At 49.3% G+C, this 19,017-nt stretch overlaps 1 protein-coding gene across 1 annotated transcript in view; it reads left to right on the forward strand.

The window, feature by feature from the left end:
* The first annotated feature begins 4,031 nt into the window (after positions 1–4,031).
* Positions 4,032–19,017, forward strand: part of LOC144950492 (E3 ubiquitin-protein ligase RNF213-like) — a 75,198-nt gene continuing 60,212 nt past the window's right edge. The window contains 9 exon segments of the mRNA XM_078880630.1: positions 4,032–4,151; positions 8,515–9,581; positions 10,207–10,253; positions 11,489–11,556; positions 12,118–12,279; positions 13,724–13,929; positions 15,034–15,150; positions 16,805–16,971; positions 18,181–18,428. Of these exon segments, the coding sequence (XP_078736756.1) occupies positions 4,120–4,151; positions 8,515–9,581; positions 10,207–10,253; positions 11,489–11,556; positions 12,118–12,279; positions 13,724–13,929; positions 15,034–15,150; positions 16,805–16,971; positions 18,181–18,428 (2,114 nt within the window). The 5' untranslated portion in view covers positions 4,032–4,119.

The raw sequence follows: 19,017 nt of genomic DNA on the forward strand, positions 1-19,017 counted from the left end.
CGTGTCGATGCATAAACTCCATATTCCTGTGACGGGAGCCAGTCTCGACGGAGGCCACCCGCCGTTTGACTTGCCACGAAATTGGCGCTTCGAATCGATCTCGGGAGACACGATGGGCGCTTGCCCACCCTCTCAGCACCGCCAATGTCATCAGCTGGTCGGCGAAACTTGTAAACGAGTCGTGCAGGATTGCAGCAGCAGCTGAAATGTTTGGTGACGTGACAGAGAAGAAGGGCTGTACATATCCACGCCGAGGCTGAGAAGGCAATCTGGCGGAATGCGTCCGATCTGCCCGCATCTGGGTAGCGAGCAGATCCGGAGGTTGACTTACCCACCCACTCACCCACCAACTCATCCACTCACCCACCAACTCACCTACTCACCTACTCACCCACCAACTCATCCACTCACCCACCAACTAAGCAACTCACCTACTCACTCACCCACCAACTCATCCACTCACCCACCAACTAAGCAACTCACCCACCCACTCATCCACTCACCCACCAACTCACCTACTCATCCACTCACCCACCAACTCACCTACTCACTCACCCACCAACTCATCCACTCACCCACCTACTCAACCACCAACTCACTCACCCACTCACCCACCAACTAATCCACTCACCCACCTACTCACCCACTCACCCACCAACTCACCTACTCACTCACCCATTCACCCACCGACTCATCCACTCACCCACCAACTAAGCAACTCACCTACTCACTCACCCACCAACTCATCCACCCACCAACTCACCAACTCATCCACTCACCCACCAACTCACCCACTCACCCACCAACTCACTCACCCACTCGCTCAGAACCTGCAGGGAGTGAAGCCCAGTTTGCTGGACATTCGTGAAAAGCGCTTCATAGCTCATCGGATTCCTCCAGAGAGAATCATCCAAACGGCGTCTTTCTGCGACGTCGTCGACGACGTCGCAGATGCGGGAGCTCTCAGCCAATGAGCGTCGGAGACGGGGCAGGAAAGTCCTCGCGGTGACCCCAGCGCCGCCGCCGCTTGGGGAGCGATTTGGTTTGTGTGGGGGGAGAGGTCGTAGTGGGAGAGGGTGGTAGAGGGCGTGGCCTGCCGAGAAGGCGTGGCCTACTGAGGGGGCGTGGTCTGCAGAGAGGGTGTGGCCTGATGAGGGGGCGTGGTCTGCCGAGGGGCGTGGTCTAAGGGGCGTGGCCTGCTGAGGGGGCGTGGTCTACGGGGCGTGGCCTGAGCGTGTGTGGGCGTGGTCGGGATTATCCGCTCTACCAAATCAAACGGCGTTCTTTCGTCGAACGTCGCTTTCGGTTCCCGTATCGGCGACATTTCGCGGAGCGGGCCTCTTACTCGCAGTCGCCAATACCTCGCCACGAAGCGACGGTGACGTCACCACGGCGCCCGTGCCAGGCTAGGTGCACTTTGTGGCTGCCACGTGAAAGTGTCGTCGGCTCGCTGGTGGCAGCAGCAGCAGGAGGTCACGGGACAGACCCAGCGGGTCCCACGGGTCCGTGTTGCCGGAGGGCGACTTCCTCCAACAACCCAGTACAGCCAATGTGCACCTAGCCTGGCACTGCCCAGTAGCGTCCTTCACGAAAGATAACGACCCCCCCCCCCCCCCGTGAAGGCCGACACGGCACACGAAGAGGGGAGGGTGGCCAGCACCACGCCCGGCCGCCTTTGTCTCCCCCTGGTGGCGATGTTTGTACACACAGCACCAGGCTATCATTTGAGGCTGAGTCGACCTAGGGAAGTTGCCCTGGACCGGCCCAGCCGAGGCGGTCACTTCCCAGCAGCAGCAGCCTGGGCGGTGACTTCCAGTCGCTTCGTGCTCGTCACACTTCCTCGTACAGAGCCCGTGCAGAGTTAGACTCACACACACAGTACTCACACAGAGTACACACACAGAGTACTCACAGAGTACACACACAGAGTACACACACACACACACGAGTACACACACACACGATAATACACACACAGAGTACACACACACAGTGTACACACACAATACACACGCACGGGTACACACAATACACACACAGAGTACACACACACAGTGTACACACACAATACACAGAGTACACACGCACGGGTACACACAATACACACAGAGTACACACACAGTGTACACACACAATACACAGAGTACACACGCACGGGTACACACAATACACACAGAGTACACACACAGTGTACACACACAATACACAGAGTACACACGCACGGGTACACACAATACACACACAGAGTACACACACATAGTGTACACACACAATACACACACAGAGTACCCACACACAGTGTACACACACAACACACACACAGAGTACTCACACAGAGTACACACGCACGGGTACACACACAGAGTACACACACACAGTGTACACACAATACACAGAGTACACACACAGTGTACACACAATACACACACAGAGTACACACACGCACGGGTACACACACAATACACACACAGAGTACTCACACACAGTGTACACACACAACACACACACAGAGTACACACACACGCACGGGTACACACACAGAGTACACACACATATACTCATCACTCCCCTCCCCCCCAGCGTCTGTGTGTGTCTCAGCTCGTGAGTTGCCCCCTACAAGTTGCAGGTCACCGCACTACGACTCCTGCAGCAGCTGGTAACTTTGCAACACACACACTGCTAACACACACACCACTAACACACACACAATCACACACACAACCACATACACACAATCACACTCACACACACACCACTAACACACACACAATCACACACACAACCACATACACACAATCACACTCACACACACAACCACACACACAATCACACACACAACCACTTACACACAATCACACTCACACACAACCACACATACACACACAATCACACACACACAGAGTACACACACACAGAGTACACACACAGTACACACACACAGTACACACACGAGTACACACACACAGTACATACACAGTACACACACAGTACACATAGAGTACACACACAGTACACACACAGAGTACACACAGTACACACACGAGCAGACACACAGAGTACACACACACGAGTACACACACACAGAGTGCACACACACAGTACACACACAGAGTACACACACGCACGAGTAGACACACATATCTCTCCTCCCCAGCGTCTTTGTGTCTCAGGCGATTCGCCAAAATTGGTCACCTTTATCATGCAAACGTCACTTACATCTGTCATATACAGCGTGGTCCAGATGTCTTGTGACCTCCCAATTATATAAACTTTACTTTTCAATGTTAAGTCTTAGATACTTAAAAGGGCATCACATGACATCCGGACCGCCCTGTACATTATGTAGACAAAGATCCCCCGTGTAGCCTCAACAGACTGTCGGGGCAAGTGCTGTTAGCGAGTAGCGGCACCTATGACGGCCGGCACGGCACACGAGGGGGTGGGTGGCCAGCACCACGCCCGGCCGCCTTTGTCTCCCCAGTGGCAATGTTGACTGCACACTGAATTAGCACGTTCTGTTTACATGACAAATGTTACTAACTGGCTGTGTAGGGTGGTGACGGGTTTAACGACACATATCTACGCGATCTCACAAAAACTCTATTATGAATATATAATCAGACGTTTCAAGCAATGGCCCTTCACAGCATGTAGATCTCATCGACCTTAGGCCTCTCTGTGTGCTGTGAAGGGAGGCCCGTTGCCCGAAACGTCGCCTCTTGTATCCTTTTTGACACACTTGCATTATTCTGACACACTTTTATTGAGCTTGCCCTGTTGTCTTTGACGCTTAGTATGCTACCGTGTGTTTATAAAGCGCCTTTCACCAAGGCGCTTACCAATGCTTACTGACGCCAGTGAAACACGGCAAGATGAGGGATGGGGCAGTGACGAGGGTTGAAGGCTGTGGCAGGAGGCGATCAGGGCGCTGGGTGGTGCTGGTCGCGGAAGAGGAAACAAGGCGGAGTCGAGCAAAGAGGACCGCCTGTGTGGGCAGTGATACAAGAGGACAGCGAGGGGAGAGTCGCATGTGGAGAGGGAGCGTGTCCCAGTGTAAGGGCGCAAGCAGCGAGGGTGGAGGAGGAAGAAGATTGACAGCTTGTGACCGGAGTGGGCACAATGGAGCATAGAAGGAAGATGAGAGGAGAGAGGTAAGAGGGGGGGGGGGGGTCAGTCCATGCAAAGCTTTAAAAACTAAGGTGAGCAATTTAAAGAGGTAGCGGTTGGAAGCGAAGGAAGATGAGGACTGAACGGGATGAAAGACGTGGAGGGGTTTGGAGGAGAGGCGGCAGAGTCGAGCACGGTGGTGTTAGAAGGGTGAAGGGGAATTACATTTCGTGTCATCCACATTTGGTTGGCCATTAGGCAGGTTGGGACGTGGTGGGAAAGGTCGGGGGTCAGAGCCTTAAAGGGAAAGAGATTGAGAGAAGAGAGGATGGGCTCGAGGGGGGCACGTGTAGAGGGGGGCACGTGTAGTGGTTAAGAGGATGGAGCCATCAAGGGGGTCGAAAGCTGCGGACAGATCGAGAGAAATATCTTCGGATCTACGAAGCCGAACGAGCTGATATTGTCTACACAGACTCGCCTCGTGTGACGTTTGAAGATTGAATTAAACAAAAACGTTCCAGGTCCTGCCAATCCCGGCTATTCATGTTTTTAAAACATAATTTTAATTAACAATTAATATGCAACACGTGGTTTGCCCCCTCCACCATTTTGAATGTATTATTTCATCTTTATACGTGACTTTACCGAAAGTACCAAGACGATGAATCCCTGCAGTCACGAAAGCTTTAAATCGAAATGCAACACGTGTTTACCCCTCCACCATTTTGAAAAAATCTCGAATGGCCACGCCCAGCTTCGCGGGCAAAGTTTCGTCCAATCAGAGCGGCTGTTGCTGGGCGGCCTCTGACCAATGAGAGGCGCGCGTTGACATCGCCGCCCGTCATGGCGCCGAAGCGGCCGTTGTGTTCCTCCCTCAGCTCGACACCAACAACAGCAACAATGATGATTACTGTTGCTACAATAATTATATAGTCTTATCATTCCCTCTAGTACGCTGAGGGCAACATGGTTGTGCTGAAGTTGAGTGAGCAGGCGAGAACCGCGATCGTCGTTTTACAATGAAATCCACCAAAGTTATCAATAATTTTTATCGGCAAAATTCTCTAATCAACGATGTTGATATAAACGATTTAGATTAAAGTGCTCAATCTGTGCACGTGCAATACGTTCTCGCGATATGCAATGTTACTCTCTTTCATACAGTACAGCACTTAATCATCGCAAACACGACACTTAGAGAACGCGCCCTGTGCGTCTCGTGGTGGTGTCAGTGGCAATTGACGACTTTGCAATCGGCGTGAGCGAGATTCAAATTGTAGATGTGAAGCTTTCGTGACTGCAGGGATTCATAACTCTTAGGTTGTTTCGGTAAAGTCACGTAGGAAAAATAATAAGTAATAGAAAAAATATATAATTTATATAATTTGTTCTATTATTTATTATACATTTTTATAATAGAAAAAAGAATAGAAATAAAGTTTTTTCTCTATTATTTATTTTTATGATAATACAAAAATAATAGAAAAAATTAAATAAATTCTAATATATTGTATTATTTATTATTATTTATTTTTTACCTACGTGACTTTACCGAAACAACCTAAGAGTATTCAAATTGTATTATTGTAATAGCCGTGATGCATGCCATCAAACTTTCATTTAGTAGACTGCTGTTGTGTAGCAATGCGCATGCTTTCATCTCTTGTGGGGCAAGGGGTTGACAGGCAAAGCCATCATCGTCATACTCTTTGCTTTTTTCGGTAAAGTCACGTCGGTAAAAAATAAAATTAAATGACGACGTTTCGGGCGCAACACAAGCGTCCTTCTTCAGGTGGGGACAACTTAGCGAAAGCACAACACCCCTTTCGCTAAGTTGATTTAATTTATTTTACATTTTTACCTACGTGACTTTACCAAAATAACCAAATAGTATGAATCCTTGCAGTCACGAAAACTTCAAATCTAGAACCATCATCGTCATCTCTACAGGGTCTTAACAAAATTAAGTTTAAAAAACCAAGCCTTTCTAAAGTGTACGAAAAGTATTCCTTTAACCCCACAATGAATCACATTTCATGTGCTGAATAAAAGTGGGTGGCGCACGAAGAAAAATCAACTTATTGCTCATGTTATCGGTTGTGTATACACAAGCAACGTTTTTTATAATTTTATTTAATTTTTATTTATTTTTATTATGTTTTAATTTGATTATTTCCCTTCTACGTGATGACTTTACCGAAATAACCAAAAAGATGAATCCCTGCAGTCACGAAAGCTTTAAATCGAAAAATGCAAGCAACGTTGTGAACGTATCGTGTGAGTTGAACTAGGGGCCTCCCTCCCCTAGGTCCACTCAGCCTCAAAGAAGTACCTGGTGCGGTGTGTCGGAAACATCACCACTAGGGAGACAAAGGCGGCCGGGCGTGGTGCTGGCCACCCACCACCTTGCCCCTACAGTCTGGTAGAGGCTACACGGGGGACCTTTGTCACACCATCATCTTCTCTAGCCGTGCTCTATCCACTGCTGTATGAACGCCTCCCCAAAGCGATGGGAAATCAATGTCGTGGCCCTGTGCACAAGCAGAGTTTATCGATCCATCTCCGTGGTGATATTGGGGTAATCCGATGAGCTATAAAGCTCTTTTTTTACAGGTGTCCAGTCGGGGCACGGGGGTCAGAGAGGTTACAACATCAAACAGTACAACACACACAATCGTGCAAAGTATTCATATCGTCTAGGATAGAAGCTTTCGTGACTGCAGGAATTATACTCATTGTTTTTTTCGGTAAAGTCACGTATGTAGACATAAAATAAAACGTAAATAAACAAAATTAAATTAAAAGAAATCACTGATTTAATAAAATGTAAATAAATCAAAATAAAATAAATCATGATTTCTTTTTAGTTAATTAATTTAAAATGTATTTTATTTTGATTTATTAAAAAAAAATTTAAATTTTATTTTATTATTACATACGTAACTTTACCGAAAAAAACCAATGAGTATTCTTCCTATCGTGTTTTTCTTTAAAACTGCTTTTTGTGTTTAGTTTGTTGTATTTACTAAACGATGCAAAGTATAGGAAAGGTAAGGAAACCATTAAAAATAAAAAAAAAACTCGAGGTAAAGCTTTTAGTTATTTTAATTTTAGAACTTTCGTGACTGCAGGAATTATTATTTGGTTCTTTCGGTTAAGTCACGTCTAAAGATAAAATAATACATTAAATTAAATAATAGAATACGACGTTTCGATTGCAACACAAGCTTGTTGCAACACATTATTTTATCTTTAGACGTGACTTAACCGAAAGAACCAAATAATAATTCCTGCAGTCACGAAAGTTCTAAAATTAAGATTGAACCACTTCTACGGGGAAGTTTTAAACTTATCTTCTTTTTTCTCTCTCTCTGACTACTTGTTCTCTCTGCCTGTGTCCTCTCTTTGGAATGTTCACACTTAAATTCTAACTTAGCAATCTTTGAAATACGTAATCAACCAGGCTATGCGTTAATTGTGTGTTGACCGACCCTCTGTGTTGTATTACATTACATTTCGATATTTTGCTAGGTTATTTAATTTTAGTGTGTCCTCCTGATTTCCAGGCTTGCTTGCCATGTCATCGCACTTGCAGCACCACGTTTTGTTGTCCACTCATTGATATGCTAATTTTTTCTCTAACCCCCCTCCCTCTCTCTGCGTCCGCCCTCCTCTGTCTATTTAAGGCCACCCCACAGAGACGACCACCTCTCTCTGTTACCTGTGTTGCTCTCTCTATGTATCTTGGTGATATCTGTCTGCTAATATGTCTGTCTATAGTTTTCTGGTTAGATTTTATGTCGCTATTTCATTATACCTGATGATGATTGCTTGTGTTGCAATCGAAACGTCGTATTCTATTATTTAATTTAATTTATTATTTTATCTTTAGACGTGACTTAACCGAAAGAACCAAATAATACTTTTAGTTATTCTTTTTCAGAAGTGACCTGGCCACAAATGATAGTTCATCCAAGTGGATTATCACATGGATTTTATAGACACAAAACAGTGTGCAGCTTATATTGTATGTATGGTGGTGGCCCATCTAACTACTATCCAGCTTCATGTCTTCTTAACTTCCGAGATCGAGCGCACTCATGGGAAAACGTAACAATGCATATTGTATATTTGATCACCAGTTCATATCAGCTCACACTTGACCTTCAAACCAGAGGTCAGCAGCTCATAGCAGCTCACACTTGACCTGGAATCCAGAGAGCACCGGTTAGATTCCATCTCCTGGCAGCGCGGCAGTTGTGAAACACTGGGGGGGCGAGTTGATTACATCTCTGTCCACTCAGCTGTACGCCTGGGTCCAGTATGCACGGTCAGCCGATCGGCCAGGTCGCCTTCGCTCGCTTGCTATCCGCGCCCATGCCCCCGTGTCCCTCCCTCTCTCTGCAGAAGGGCGGTGCGGGCGACAGCCTCCGCCGGCTGGAGGATGCGGTGCACCAACCCCGACTGCTCAAGCACGCCGCGCGACGGAGACCGCTTCTGTAGTCAGTGTGGCCGGAGTCTTGGGGATGTGAGCAAATCGCCCGCTCCTGCTGCTGCTGCTGCTACCGGTCCTGGTGCTGCTCCTGCTGCTCCTGCTGCCACTGCTGCTGCCGCTGCTCCTGCTGCTGCTCCTGCTGCTGCAGCAGCTCCTGCTGCTGCTCCTGCTGCCGCCGAGCGGTCGGATGTGACAGCAACAAGGTCTGACCAGCCTGGTCACGAGGCAGCAGCTCATGAAGGTCGTGGCCCCTCCTCCACGACGGACGTTGGGACTCCTCGAACGGACGAAGGCGGAACGTCCTTTGCCGGTGACGATGGGCGGCCGGGGGAAGACGCGCCTGCGCCCGGCGTCAACCCGCCTGCTCCGGGAGGCTCGCCGACGTGCGCAGGAGGTCGCACGACTTCCCAAGGCCACTGGGAAGTTGGCGACGAGGGTTCCCGTCCGGAGGAATCGTCGCCGTCCCGTGACGGCCGGCCCGGAGACCCTCTGGGTTCGGCGGGCGACGAACGTGGGGGCGAGCGAGGGGACCCGTCGGCGGCGCGTGGGGCGGACGAACGGGCCGGTCCGGCAAGCTCACCAGCGGCGTTAGGCGGTGAGCGACGGTGTTCAGCCGGTGAAGCAACTGCCGAAGAGAAGCGACCGCCTTCGGAGACCTCAGAATCACACGAAGACAACGAGACCTCACCGTCAGCTACAGATGTCGTCACGCACCCTGAGGCCACACCGTCAGCTACTGACGTCACACACCTTGAGGCGACACCGTCACGTACTGACGATGTCACACACCCTGAGGCCACACCGTCACGTACAGATGATGTCACACACCCTGAGGCGACACCGTCAGCTACAGATGATGTCACACACCCTGAGGCCACACCGTCAGCTACTGACGATGTCACACACCTTGAAGACAGGGCCACGTGCTCTGCGGAATCATCGGAACGTAGCGACTCCACGCCTGGCCACGACTCTCAAGGTACCGGCGCTCGCCACTTCACTTTGGAGCTCAAGCACGGTTGTCTATGTACCGTGCGAACGAAGTTCAACGTAATTATGCATATTCTAAACTAGTCGAGCACTGTTTTTTAAAACTTGTTTGGCCTGTGAGACCACTCATCCAATGTCAACATTACCGCGGACCACCCAGCCCCCCACCCCTGTTGACAAAACGCATTCCCTTCTCTCAGTACCAGCAATGCAAATACCAGAAATACATTCACTCCTCTCTCTCTAAATACCACTCATATCACTGGAACATACAACTTTTTTTTTTCACAGTTATGAGGTTTTCTTTTTTAGGGGTGGGGGGGACATATATTCTGTGGCCGTCTGGAACGCTCTTCCGGTATTAGGAAGCCGCCATTGGGCGCTATGCAATTTAAAATCATCATCTAGATTGACAAACTAGTTTTTTTAGAACAGCTGTTATTGTTGTTCTTCACCCACACCTCCTCAGCATGGTTGGCTACGTACGGTGTGAAAGAGGCTCAACATCAACACGTACGATGATAACAAGAACAACAACAACAATAATAAACGGTCTGTCTCTCGTCCTCACCACGAGTGGTGCCTGACGAGAGTTCCGGCCGTTCTTCCCCCAGGTGGCCGGGCCCCGGTAGCTGACGGAGGCGGACGCACAGAGCGCCTGGTACGTGGTTCGGTGATACTTGTGCTGATCCTGTAGAGATTCGTACGGCAGCGCCTTCGTCCAGGGCGCTTTACGATAACTAAAGAATTGTACGTCGGATGACTGGCGGTTGAGATAAAGAGTGGGGCTGTTATTGTGGTGGTTGTGGTTAATAAAAGTGGTGGTGTAGTTCTAGTGACAGGAGGGCAAGGTGTGAGTGGTGAAGGAGGGGTTGGGGTAGGAGTGGTGATAGGCGTAGTGATAGGGGTAGGGATAGGGAGTAGGGGTAGTGATAGGGGGTAGGGGTAGGGATAGAGGTAGTGATAGGGGTTAGAGGTAGTGATAGGGGTAGTGATAGGGGTAGTGATTAGGGTTGGGGTAGTGATAGGGGTAGTGATAGGGGTTGGGATAATGGGAGAGGTCGTGATAGGGGGTAGAGGTAGTGGTAGGCGTAGTGATAGGGGTAGTGATAGGGGTAGTGATAGGGGTAGTGATAGGGGTAGTGATAGGGGTAGTGATAGGGGTTGGGGTAGTGATAGGGGTAGTGATAGGGGGTAGAGGTAGTGATAGGGGGTAGGGGTAGTGATAGGGGTAGTGATAGGGGTTGGGGTAGTGATAGGGGTAGTGATAGGGGTAGTGATAGGGGGTAGAGGTAGTGATAGGGGTTGGGGTAGTGATAGGGGTAGTGATAGGGGTTGGGGTAGTGATAGGGGGTAGGGGTAGTGATAGGGGTAGTGATAGGGGGTAGAGGTAGTGATAGGGGGTAGGGGTAGTGATAGGGGTTGGGGTAGTGATAGGGGGTAGAGGTAGTGATAGGGGGTAGGGGTAGTGATAGGGGTTGGGGTAGTGATAGGAGGTAGAGGTAGTGATAGGGGGTAGGGGTAGTGATAAGGGTAGTGATAGGGGTTGGGGTAGTGATAGGGGTAGTAATAGGGGTTGGGGTAGTGATAGGGGTAGTGATAGAGGTTGGGGTAGTGTTAGAGGTAGTGATAGAGGTTGGGGTAGTGAGAGAGGTCGTGATAGGAGTAGTGCTTGGCCTGGTCATAGCTGGGGCGCGGGGACAGGGATTGGCAGTAGCAGGATGATGCTGGGCTAGGGATAAGTGATGGGGGTTGTTTTAATCGTTTAGTTTACAGTGGGAATCGAACCCGGGTTGCTGGGTTCGTAGCATTGTGCACGAACCACTGCGCCAACGCTCCCCACTGTGCATACTGTATACACACGCGTGTGTGTGATTTTCTGTATTTTCTCACCAGACACCGCTGAGTTCGAGCTCTGGGCCCAGTGGGACAGTTCCACAGGAGAGAGACAACGTGGATCTTTGGTACGAGTAACACCGCTCAGGCTAAACATTTTAATTTTATATTCCCAGGCAAGGCCCACTGAGCTATGTTCAGTAGCTGTTTTTCAGAAGCGGCATGGCTATCACAAATGATCGCTCAACGAAGCGGCTTGCCATCGCTTGGAAATTTAGAGCAGCATCCAAAAACTTTTAACGCACGTCGATTCTGAATGTGGGAGGGAAAAAACGGAGAACCCGTGAGAAAAATCCACGCCACCACAGCGAGAGAGAGAGAGAGAAAGACACACACGCAAACTCCAAATATATAGCAGGCGTCCTCAGGATCGGGATCGAACCCACGACCTCCTGCATACCAGGCGACGGCATTAACATCTCACCACCGCTGCCCCCACCGAACCAACCAACAATAACAATCGACGTAGCACCGCTCCCACTGCGACGCGGTGGAGCATCCCGTGAGACGAAGTGGATGATGGGGGGTGGCGCAGATTGACGCAGGTTGACGCCGTCGTCCCGCGCGCCGCCATTCGAAAATTCTCCTCCCCCCCCTCTCTCCTCCCCGTCTCTCGCCGGTGAGCGCAGGCGGCAAGGCGGGCAGGAGGGCCGCCCCAAGATGAGTCTCCACTTCCACGCCGTGCTCTCGAAGGATTTTCATTTCGACCTGAGCCGCAACCACCTGGAGCTGCGATCGCAGGACTTGGCAGGGAATTGGATGACTTCCGCTGGCCGCCTGCACTTGAAGAGGTATTCGCAAAAGTTGATCACAATCAGGATCTGTATTTATACTGGAGGAGGAATCCGACGAGCTATGAAGTTATTTTTTAAAACAGGTGTCCAGTTAGGGGCGCATTACAACAACAAACAATACAAAAATAACACAATAGGAGTGCAAAGTATAGGTGTGGTAAACAAATAACTTAAAAAATATATACAAACTCAACTATCTTTTATCTTACCACACCGCTTGGTGTTCCGACCGTGAACGCTGCTCCATGCCATCTGTCTTCTTCGCAGAGGACATTTGAAAGATCCCTTGCCGACGTTTGGAAAAAAAAAGAGGAGTATCAGAATCTTTATTTATACTGCAGGAGCAATCCGATGAGCTACAAATCTCTTTTTCTACAGATATCCAGAAGCGGCACGGGGTCAGAACTTTACAACGACAAACACATTTTAAAAACACAACAGGAGTGCAAAGTATAGGAAATGTAAACAAATCACTAAACAGAAACAATAAAAATAATAAAATAAAACATAATAAAATAATTCTCACGACGTTTCGGCCACAACGCAAGCAGCCGTCATCAGGTGAAGACCAGGTCTGTCGGGGAGACAGACGCTGTCATCAGGTGAAGACCAGGTCTGTCGGGGAGACAGACCTGGTCTTCACCTGATGACGGCTGCTTGCGTTGTGGCCGAAACGTCGTGAGAATTATTTTATTATGTTTTATTTTATTATTTTAATTGTTTCCATTCTACGTGACTTTACCAAAAGAACCAAGAAGATGAATCCCTGCAGTCACGAAAGCTTTAAATCGAAAAATAAAATCACTAAACAACAAAAATTTACCAGGCCACAAATGATAGCGCGACGAAGTGGCTTATCACTATTTGGAAATTTGGAGCAGCCAAATAATATAAATAATCTAAACGCATGTGGCGGCTGTGATGGCCACGCACGATGGTCATCGAGCACTGTGGAGGCAGCAGAGGGGGTTAGTGGATCACAGGTGTCCAGTAAGGGGTGACTGAGACCATCAACTCACTGCACTTGAAGACAAAGTTTAACCAAACGTGGTCAGTGTCAGGCCGTGGATTTCCATTGTAAGTCTACGGTGCTCTGCGTGAGTCACAGCTGACCAGGCTGAGACCTTCAACTTGAGAACCCGGTTTAATTACAACTTTATCTGTGAGGGTCTAAAGGACTCCATGTATGTCTATGGATCTTCATGTGAGTCTATGGTGCTGTTCGTGGGTCAATGGTGACCAGGCTGACACCAACAACTCTCTGTACTTGAGATTCGAATCCCAGGACTCTGAGCGGCGTTGCATCTCAGCATCGTGCAGCGCCAAGGTGCTTGAACGCCCCCCCCCCCCTCCACCGCCTCTCACCGGAGCAGTTGATGCCGCGTCCATCTGCCCGTCCGTCTGTCCGTCCCCCCCCCCCTCCCGCGTCTCATCCACGCAGGGATCTCGGGGAGAGTGGATTGCTGATGGAGGGGTGCTGCGATGTGAGCATGGAGACCTTGCGGAGCGGGAAGAATGTCGCCTACAAATACGTGGTGGTGAAGGAGTCTAAGACCAAGTACGAGTGCATCTACAAGCACGACAAGCCCAAGGACGTGCATCTCAACCGCTCCATGATTGTTCCCCCCGAGTACTGCACCAAAGACGGTAAGGGCGCTGCTCCTGTGACCCGTAGGCTGGGACAACAGCGGTGTCAAAGCGTCTGCCACGGACGCGTGCAGAGTACACCCTTGTGTAAGCTTAACACGTAGGAGGCTTTCGTGTCCAACATTATCCATTAGTAGAGGTATTGGGTTAGATGGTGTAAATATAAATGGGTCGTTAAACCCGACGCAGCCAATTAGTAAGGTTTGTCACATAAACAAAATGTGCCAATTCGTTACTAGTACAGCACACCGGTGTGTTGGAGTCTAAATCCACAACATTTACAATTTGATTACGACTCTTCGCCCGTAATTACAACTAGCATCATCAGGCGACAGCCCGAGTTGTGGAGAAATCCTCCCTTGTGTAACACAGCCTCAGATAGAACAGAGCTTCGTTACAGCCTTCACAGCAATAGTGGCAGAGGGGATCCTGCAGCGTGGCTTTCGCGTACACACACGTGTACATGCACGTGGCTAGAGAAGGTGAGAGTGTGGAATGATGAGGCACCATGGTGGTGAAATGTTTACTACCTCGCCTGGTGTGTAGGAGGTCGTGGGTTCGATCCCGACCCTGACGCCTGCATGTTTGGAGTTTGCGTGTCTCTCTCCCCGTGGTCGCGTTAATTTTTCTCGGGGTCCTCCGGTTTTTCCCTCCACATTAAGAATCAACATGCGTTAAAAGTATTTTGGCTGCTAAAAATTTCCACGTGATAAACCACTTGGTTGAGCTATCATTTGTGGCAAGGTCGCTTCTGGAAAAAAGAGCTATATAGCTCAGGGAGCCTTACCTGGTCCAATAGAAATAGTTTATTTTTTTGTTTTAATGAGTGTTTTTCTTTTCACGTGGGAGGATGCCCAGAGTGCAGAGAGAAAAAATAGACAGGTCAAGACAGACAGATCCAGACAGACAGTGCCACATAGACAGGTCTACACAGACAGATCCTCCGCAATTGAAATGTTATCGGGGGGGGGGGGGGGGTCTTCCACCAGCGGTTTGCATAAGCGAGTAACTCCAGGGCTGCGCCTTGACCCTCATAGCGGGCTCGCACGGGGGAGGGGCTGGGGGTGGCGGAGGCTGACTCGCGTCGTCGTCCCGTCCCCGCAGGCTCGTGGCATCAGTACGACGACGTCATCTGCGCGCCGCCGCCCGGCAGCTTGGTCGCGTTCTTCAAGGACAAGTTCAATCTGAACAAGGACGTGCAGAACGGCAAGAGGCTGGCCGGTAGGGCACCCTCCACCGCGCTGGCGTCGCCGATCCTCGTCGCGGCCGCCCTGTCCCTCTACTTTTTTCCATTTGTACAACCCGAGCCGTGCCGGGGCCGTGCCGAGCCTGAGCCGGCCTGCCGAGGCTCGGCGGAGAGGCTCCCGGTGCCGTTTTTTCCACCTCCGAAGCCGAGCTGTGACGACGCTACCTCTCGGCCATTGCCCAACACTTCGCCTATTTAAATATGTTGTTAATATTTTAAGGCGGCACGCACGCGCACACACACTCACACAGTGTTATTGACGCACGTGCGGAGGTTTTTTTGTTACCTGTGACATTTGGCTGATGGAAAAGTGTTTTTAGTCTTGGCAATGACAGCGTGTGGAATTATAGTCCTCTCCTCTTCTGAATTGACTTGAGCAATTCTCTGAGACTAGTCGGCTGAAAGAATCAGACATTGAGTTCAACAGAAATGGGCGGGGCTCAAGAGAAAGGGGTAGGAACTAAAGATTAAGGGGTGAGGACTGAAGAGGAAGGGGGTGGGGCATGAATAGGAAGTGGCGGTACCTCAAGAGGAGGGTGGGAGACAAACCTCAAATGTTTATATTTGAGGAGGAGTGTCTGAACCATGAGCTGCTGAACTAGAGAGATTAAAGCAGAGAATCAAACAAGTGCAACAGGCATACACAAACGTCGTGATTTTTGTTTTTATTTTATTTTACTTTCTACGTGACTTTACCGAAAAAAAAAAAACCTAAGAATACACAAATGTAGTGAATGCGATGCAGCAACTAATCTAATCATAATAAGAACACACAAGGCTTAGAGTGTTTGAACACACAGTGCACACCTCAGAGCATTGTTAAACCTATGTTTTCCTGTGCGAATTGTTTTCTTACGACGGGCTTTGCTCATCACAGAATAGATTTGTTTAAAAAAATATGTTTTTAAATTGTCAATGCGTTGTGACAAATGTAATTGTGCCGTGAAACGTGATGTCGCGGTAATCATTCAGTGTTGACAAATCGGCAGGGATTTATACTCGTATACTTTATTTATACGAATTCATAATGACCTGCTTACCTTTTCTCTATTTTGTACTCTCATCGTTTGGTGTTTTACCCTTCGTTTGTTGTAACTCGCTGACCCGTGGTGCCCCTTCTGGACATCTGTGACAAAGAGCTTCATAGCTTTTTTTTCTTTCCCTTCCCTCTATTACTGCTAACCCTACCTCCTCCCTTTGTTGCTGCTAATCCTACATAATGCACGGGCATAATATGACTTTGAGACCCCCCCCACCTCCTACGCATTCCACAAGTAGTGACTAATCCTATATCTGCATTTTCCATACATATGCTAAATTCCTCTGTTGATATGCAAATTCATTTGTCAAGGCGCCCTTCCCCCTCTAACCCAGTTTAAATATACGCTGCCAAGCTTGGTGGTGTTCATTCAGACGCTGTCTTTCCGACAGACCTGTTCTTCACCTGAGGACGGCTGCTTGCGTTGTGGCCGAAACGTCGTGAGAATTGTATTTTATGATGTTTTATTTGTATTATTTTATTATTTCCCTTCTACGTGACTTTACCGAAAGAACCAAGAAGAAGCTTCATAGCTCTTCGGATTCCTCCTCCTCCAGCCTAAATGGAGATTCTGATTCTGTCGTGCGCAGGCCGAGTGCACCTGGAGGAGATCTGTGGGAACCTTCGCGCCTGGACCCCGGACAATCTGGAGAGTTTCTTCAACCATTTGTGGCAGTTCACCCATTGCTTTGGTAACCCCCGGATCCATGAAGTGTACCACAAGCGCTGGGTCGATCTGGAGTTTGGCAAAGCACAGGTAGTTACCCTCCTCCTCCTGCTTCCCTCTGTCCCTGTTCCTTTGTGTTCTGACCCACCTCTCCAACTGGACATCTGTGATTTAGAGCTTCATAGCTCGTCGGATTTCTCCAGGATAAATAAAGATTCCGATTGGGTTTGTATGGTATGTTGAATTTATTTCGCAGCGTACGTAGGCAACCGTGCTAATCCGAGGTGCGAGGGAAGGACAACAAACTAAACACAAGAAGCAGTTCTGAAGAAATTAGTTTTCAATCTTGAAAACTCAATTTACGTTGAGCCGGGTTGTAAATAAATTATATTAATGGTGATGGCCAAACGAAACAATATCCCAATATAGGACCACAGAGCTTGGGAAATGTTCTGGTTACGGCTGCCTTACCACGTGTCTGGCGAACCCTCTCTGTCTCTGTAGAACGCCGTGCGCGTTACAAACATCATCTTACATTTGTATCTATGGGATACCTTTTTGCCAGTGTAGTGGGTTCACCGACTCGCAGACGTAGACTTTGGAGGCAGCGCACATGGGGAAAACTTCTCCTTAACAGAATAACAACCTAGGGTGGTGATCACCCGGCTAACTACACTAGTTATAACGTAACTGTTACTCCGGGACCAACAGCATCTGCCCAGGTCCACGTGCTGGAAGACTCGTAGAAGGGAGATCGTAGACGAAGGGTTTCTTTCCCGGGATGAACAACAACCACCACGATCCCTCTCGGGACTCGGCTGATATTCTCTGCGGCGTGGCCGGCTCCGCCCTCGGCCACGTCCACCTTTCAGAACCATTGGGAGGACCTCAGTCCCAATCACGTGACCCCCCAGCCCCCTCTTGGGGGCCCCCTGTTATCTTAACCGGTCACGTGTCCTCCCGGGTCAGCCAGAGTGCCACGGCCTCACACGACGTTCCCCTTCGGTCGGCACCCACACGCCGTGCCCCTCTAGGGCCGGTACTGCACCCACAGCATGGTGCCATCCAGCGATGTTACTCAACCAGTATCAAAATGAATAAAACGTGTAAATAGGTTTTACCCTTTCTGGCAATAAAACAGGATGTTTTAAGATGTTCAAACACGAAATTGCTACGTATTGCAAGGGGCTGAAGTCTGCATAACTGCTCAACCCAAGCTATTAATACTTTGATACTTGTGTAATGATTCTCTACCGTGATGTATGCCCCCCCTACCCCCTCCTCCTCCCGCATTGCCAGGTGAACGAGATGTTGTCGGATCTCATCGTGAAGATCGTCAAGAGCCACACCGACCGTGACTCGGCCGCCAGCATCCTGCCTCTCTCCGCGGCGGACTCGGCGCTGATCGCCGCCCGACTGCTGCACGATCACGAGATCGGCCTTCCCGCCGCCCAGCTGCAGGCCATCTGCCAGATGCTGTCTCTGCCCGCCGGCCAGAACGAGAGCGCCATCAGAGACCGCTGCCAGGCCCTCTCCCTGAACAGCTGGCGAGTCACTCGCTCCCGTGGCGTAGATTTTGACTTGGGCGCGAGGGCCGCGGAAGCCTCTGCCTACTCACCGAGGGGCCGAACAGGGCGGTCCAGACAACGATCTCCCCGTGTAGCCTAGACAGGCCTACACGGGGGCATCGTTGAGGAGGCCGCAGTGGTCAGATGTTAACTACCTCGCCTGGTACGCAGGAGGTCGTGGGTTCGATCCCGACCCTGATGCCTGCTGTATATTTAGAGTTTGCGTGTTCTCCCTGTGATCATGTGGATTTTTATTTGGGTCCTCCGGTTTTTATTTAATTTGTTCAGAGTATTTGGCTGCTATAAATTTCCTGAAGATAAGCTACTTTGTTGCGCTGTCATTTGTGGTCAGCTACATAGCTTAGTGGGCCTTACCTAGAAACATGAAAAATAGTTTATCTTTGTTTTAGTTGGGTTTTATCAAGTGCCTTATGGTCTCCGGGTGAAAGGCGCCTCTTTCTTATATTATTATTGACGTAAACTTATTGACATAAACTAAACTTTTAGTTTTACCAGGTAAGGCCCACTGAGCTACATAGCTCTTTTTCAGAAGCGACCTGGTCCCAAA

Source organism: Lampetra fluviatilis, chromosome 58 (genome assembly GCF_964198595.1).
Source record: "Lampetra fluviatilis chromosome 58, kcLamFluv1.1, whole genome shotgun sequence".
Lineage (NCBI taxonomy): Eukaryota > Metazoa > Chordata > Hyperoartia > Petromyzontiformes > Petromyzontidae > Lampetra > Lampetra fluviatilis.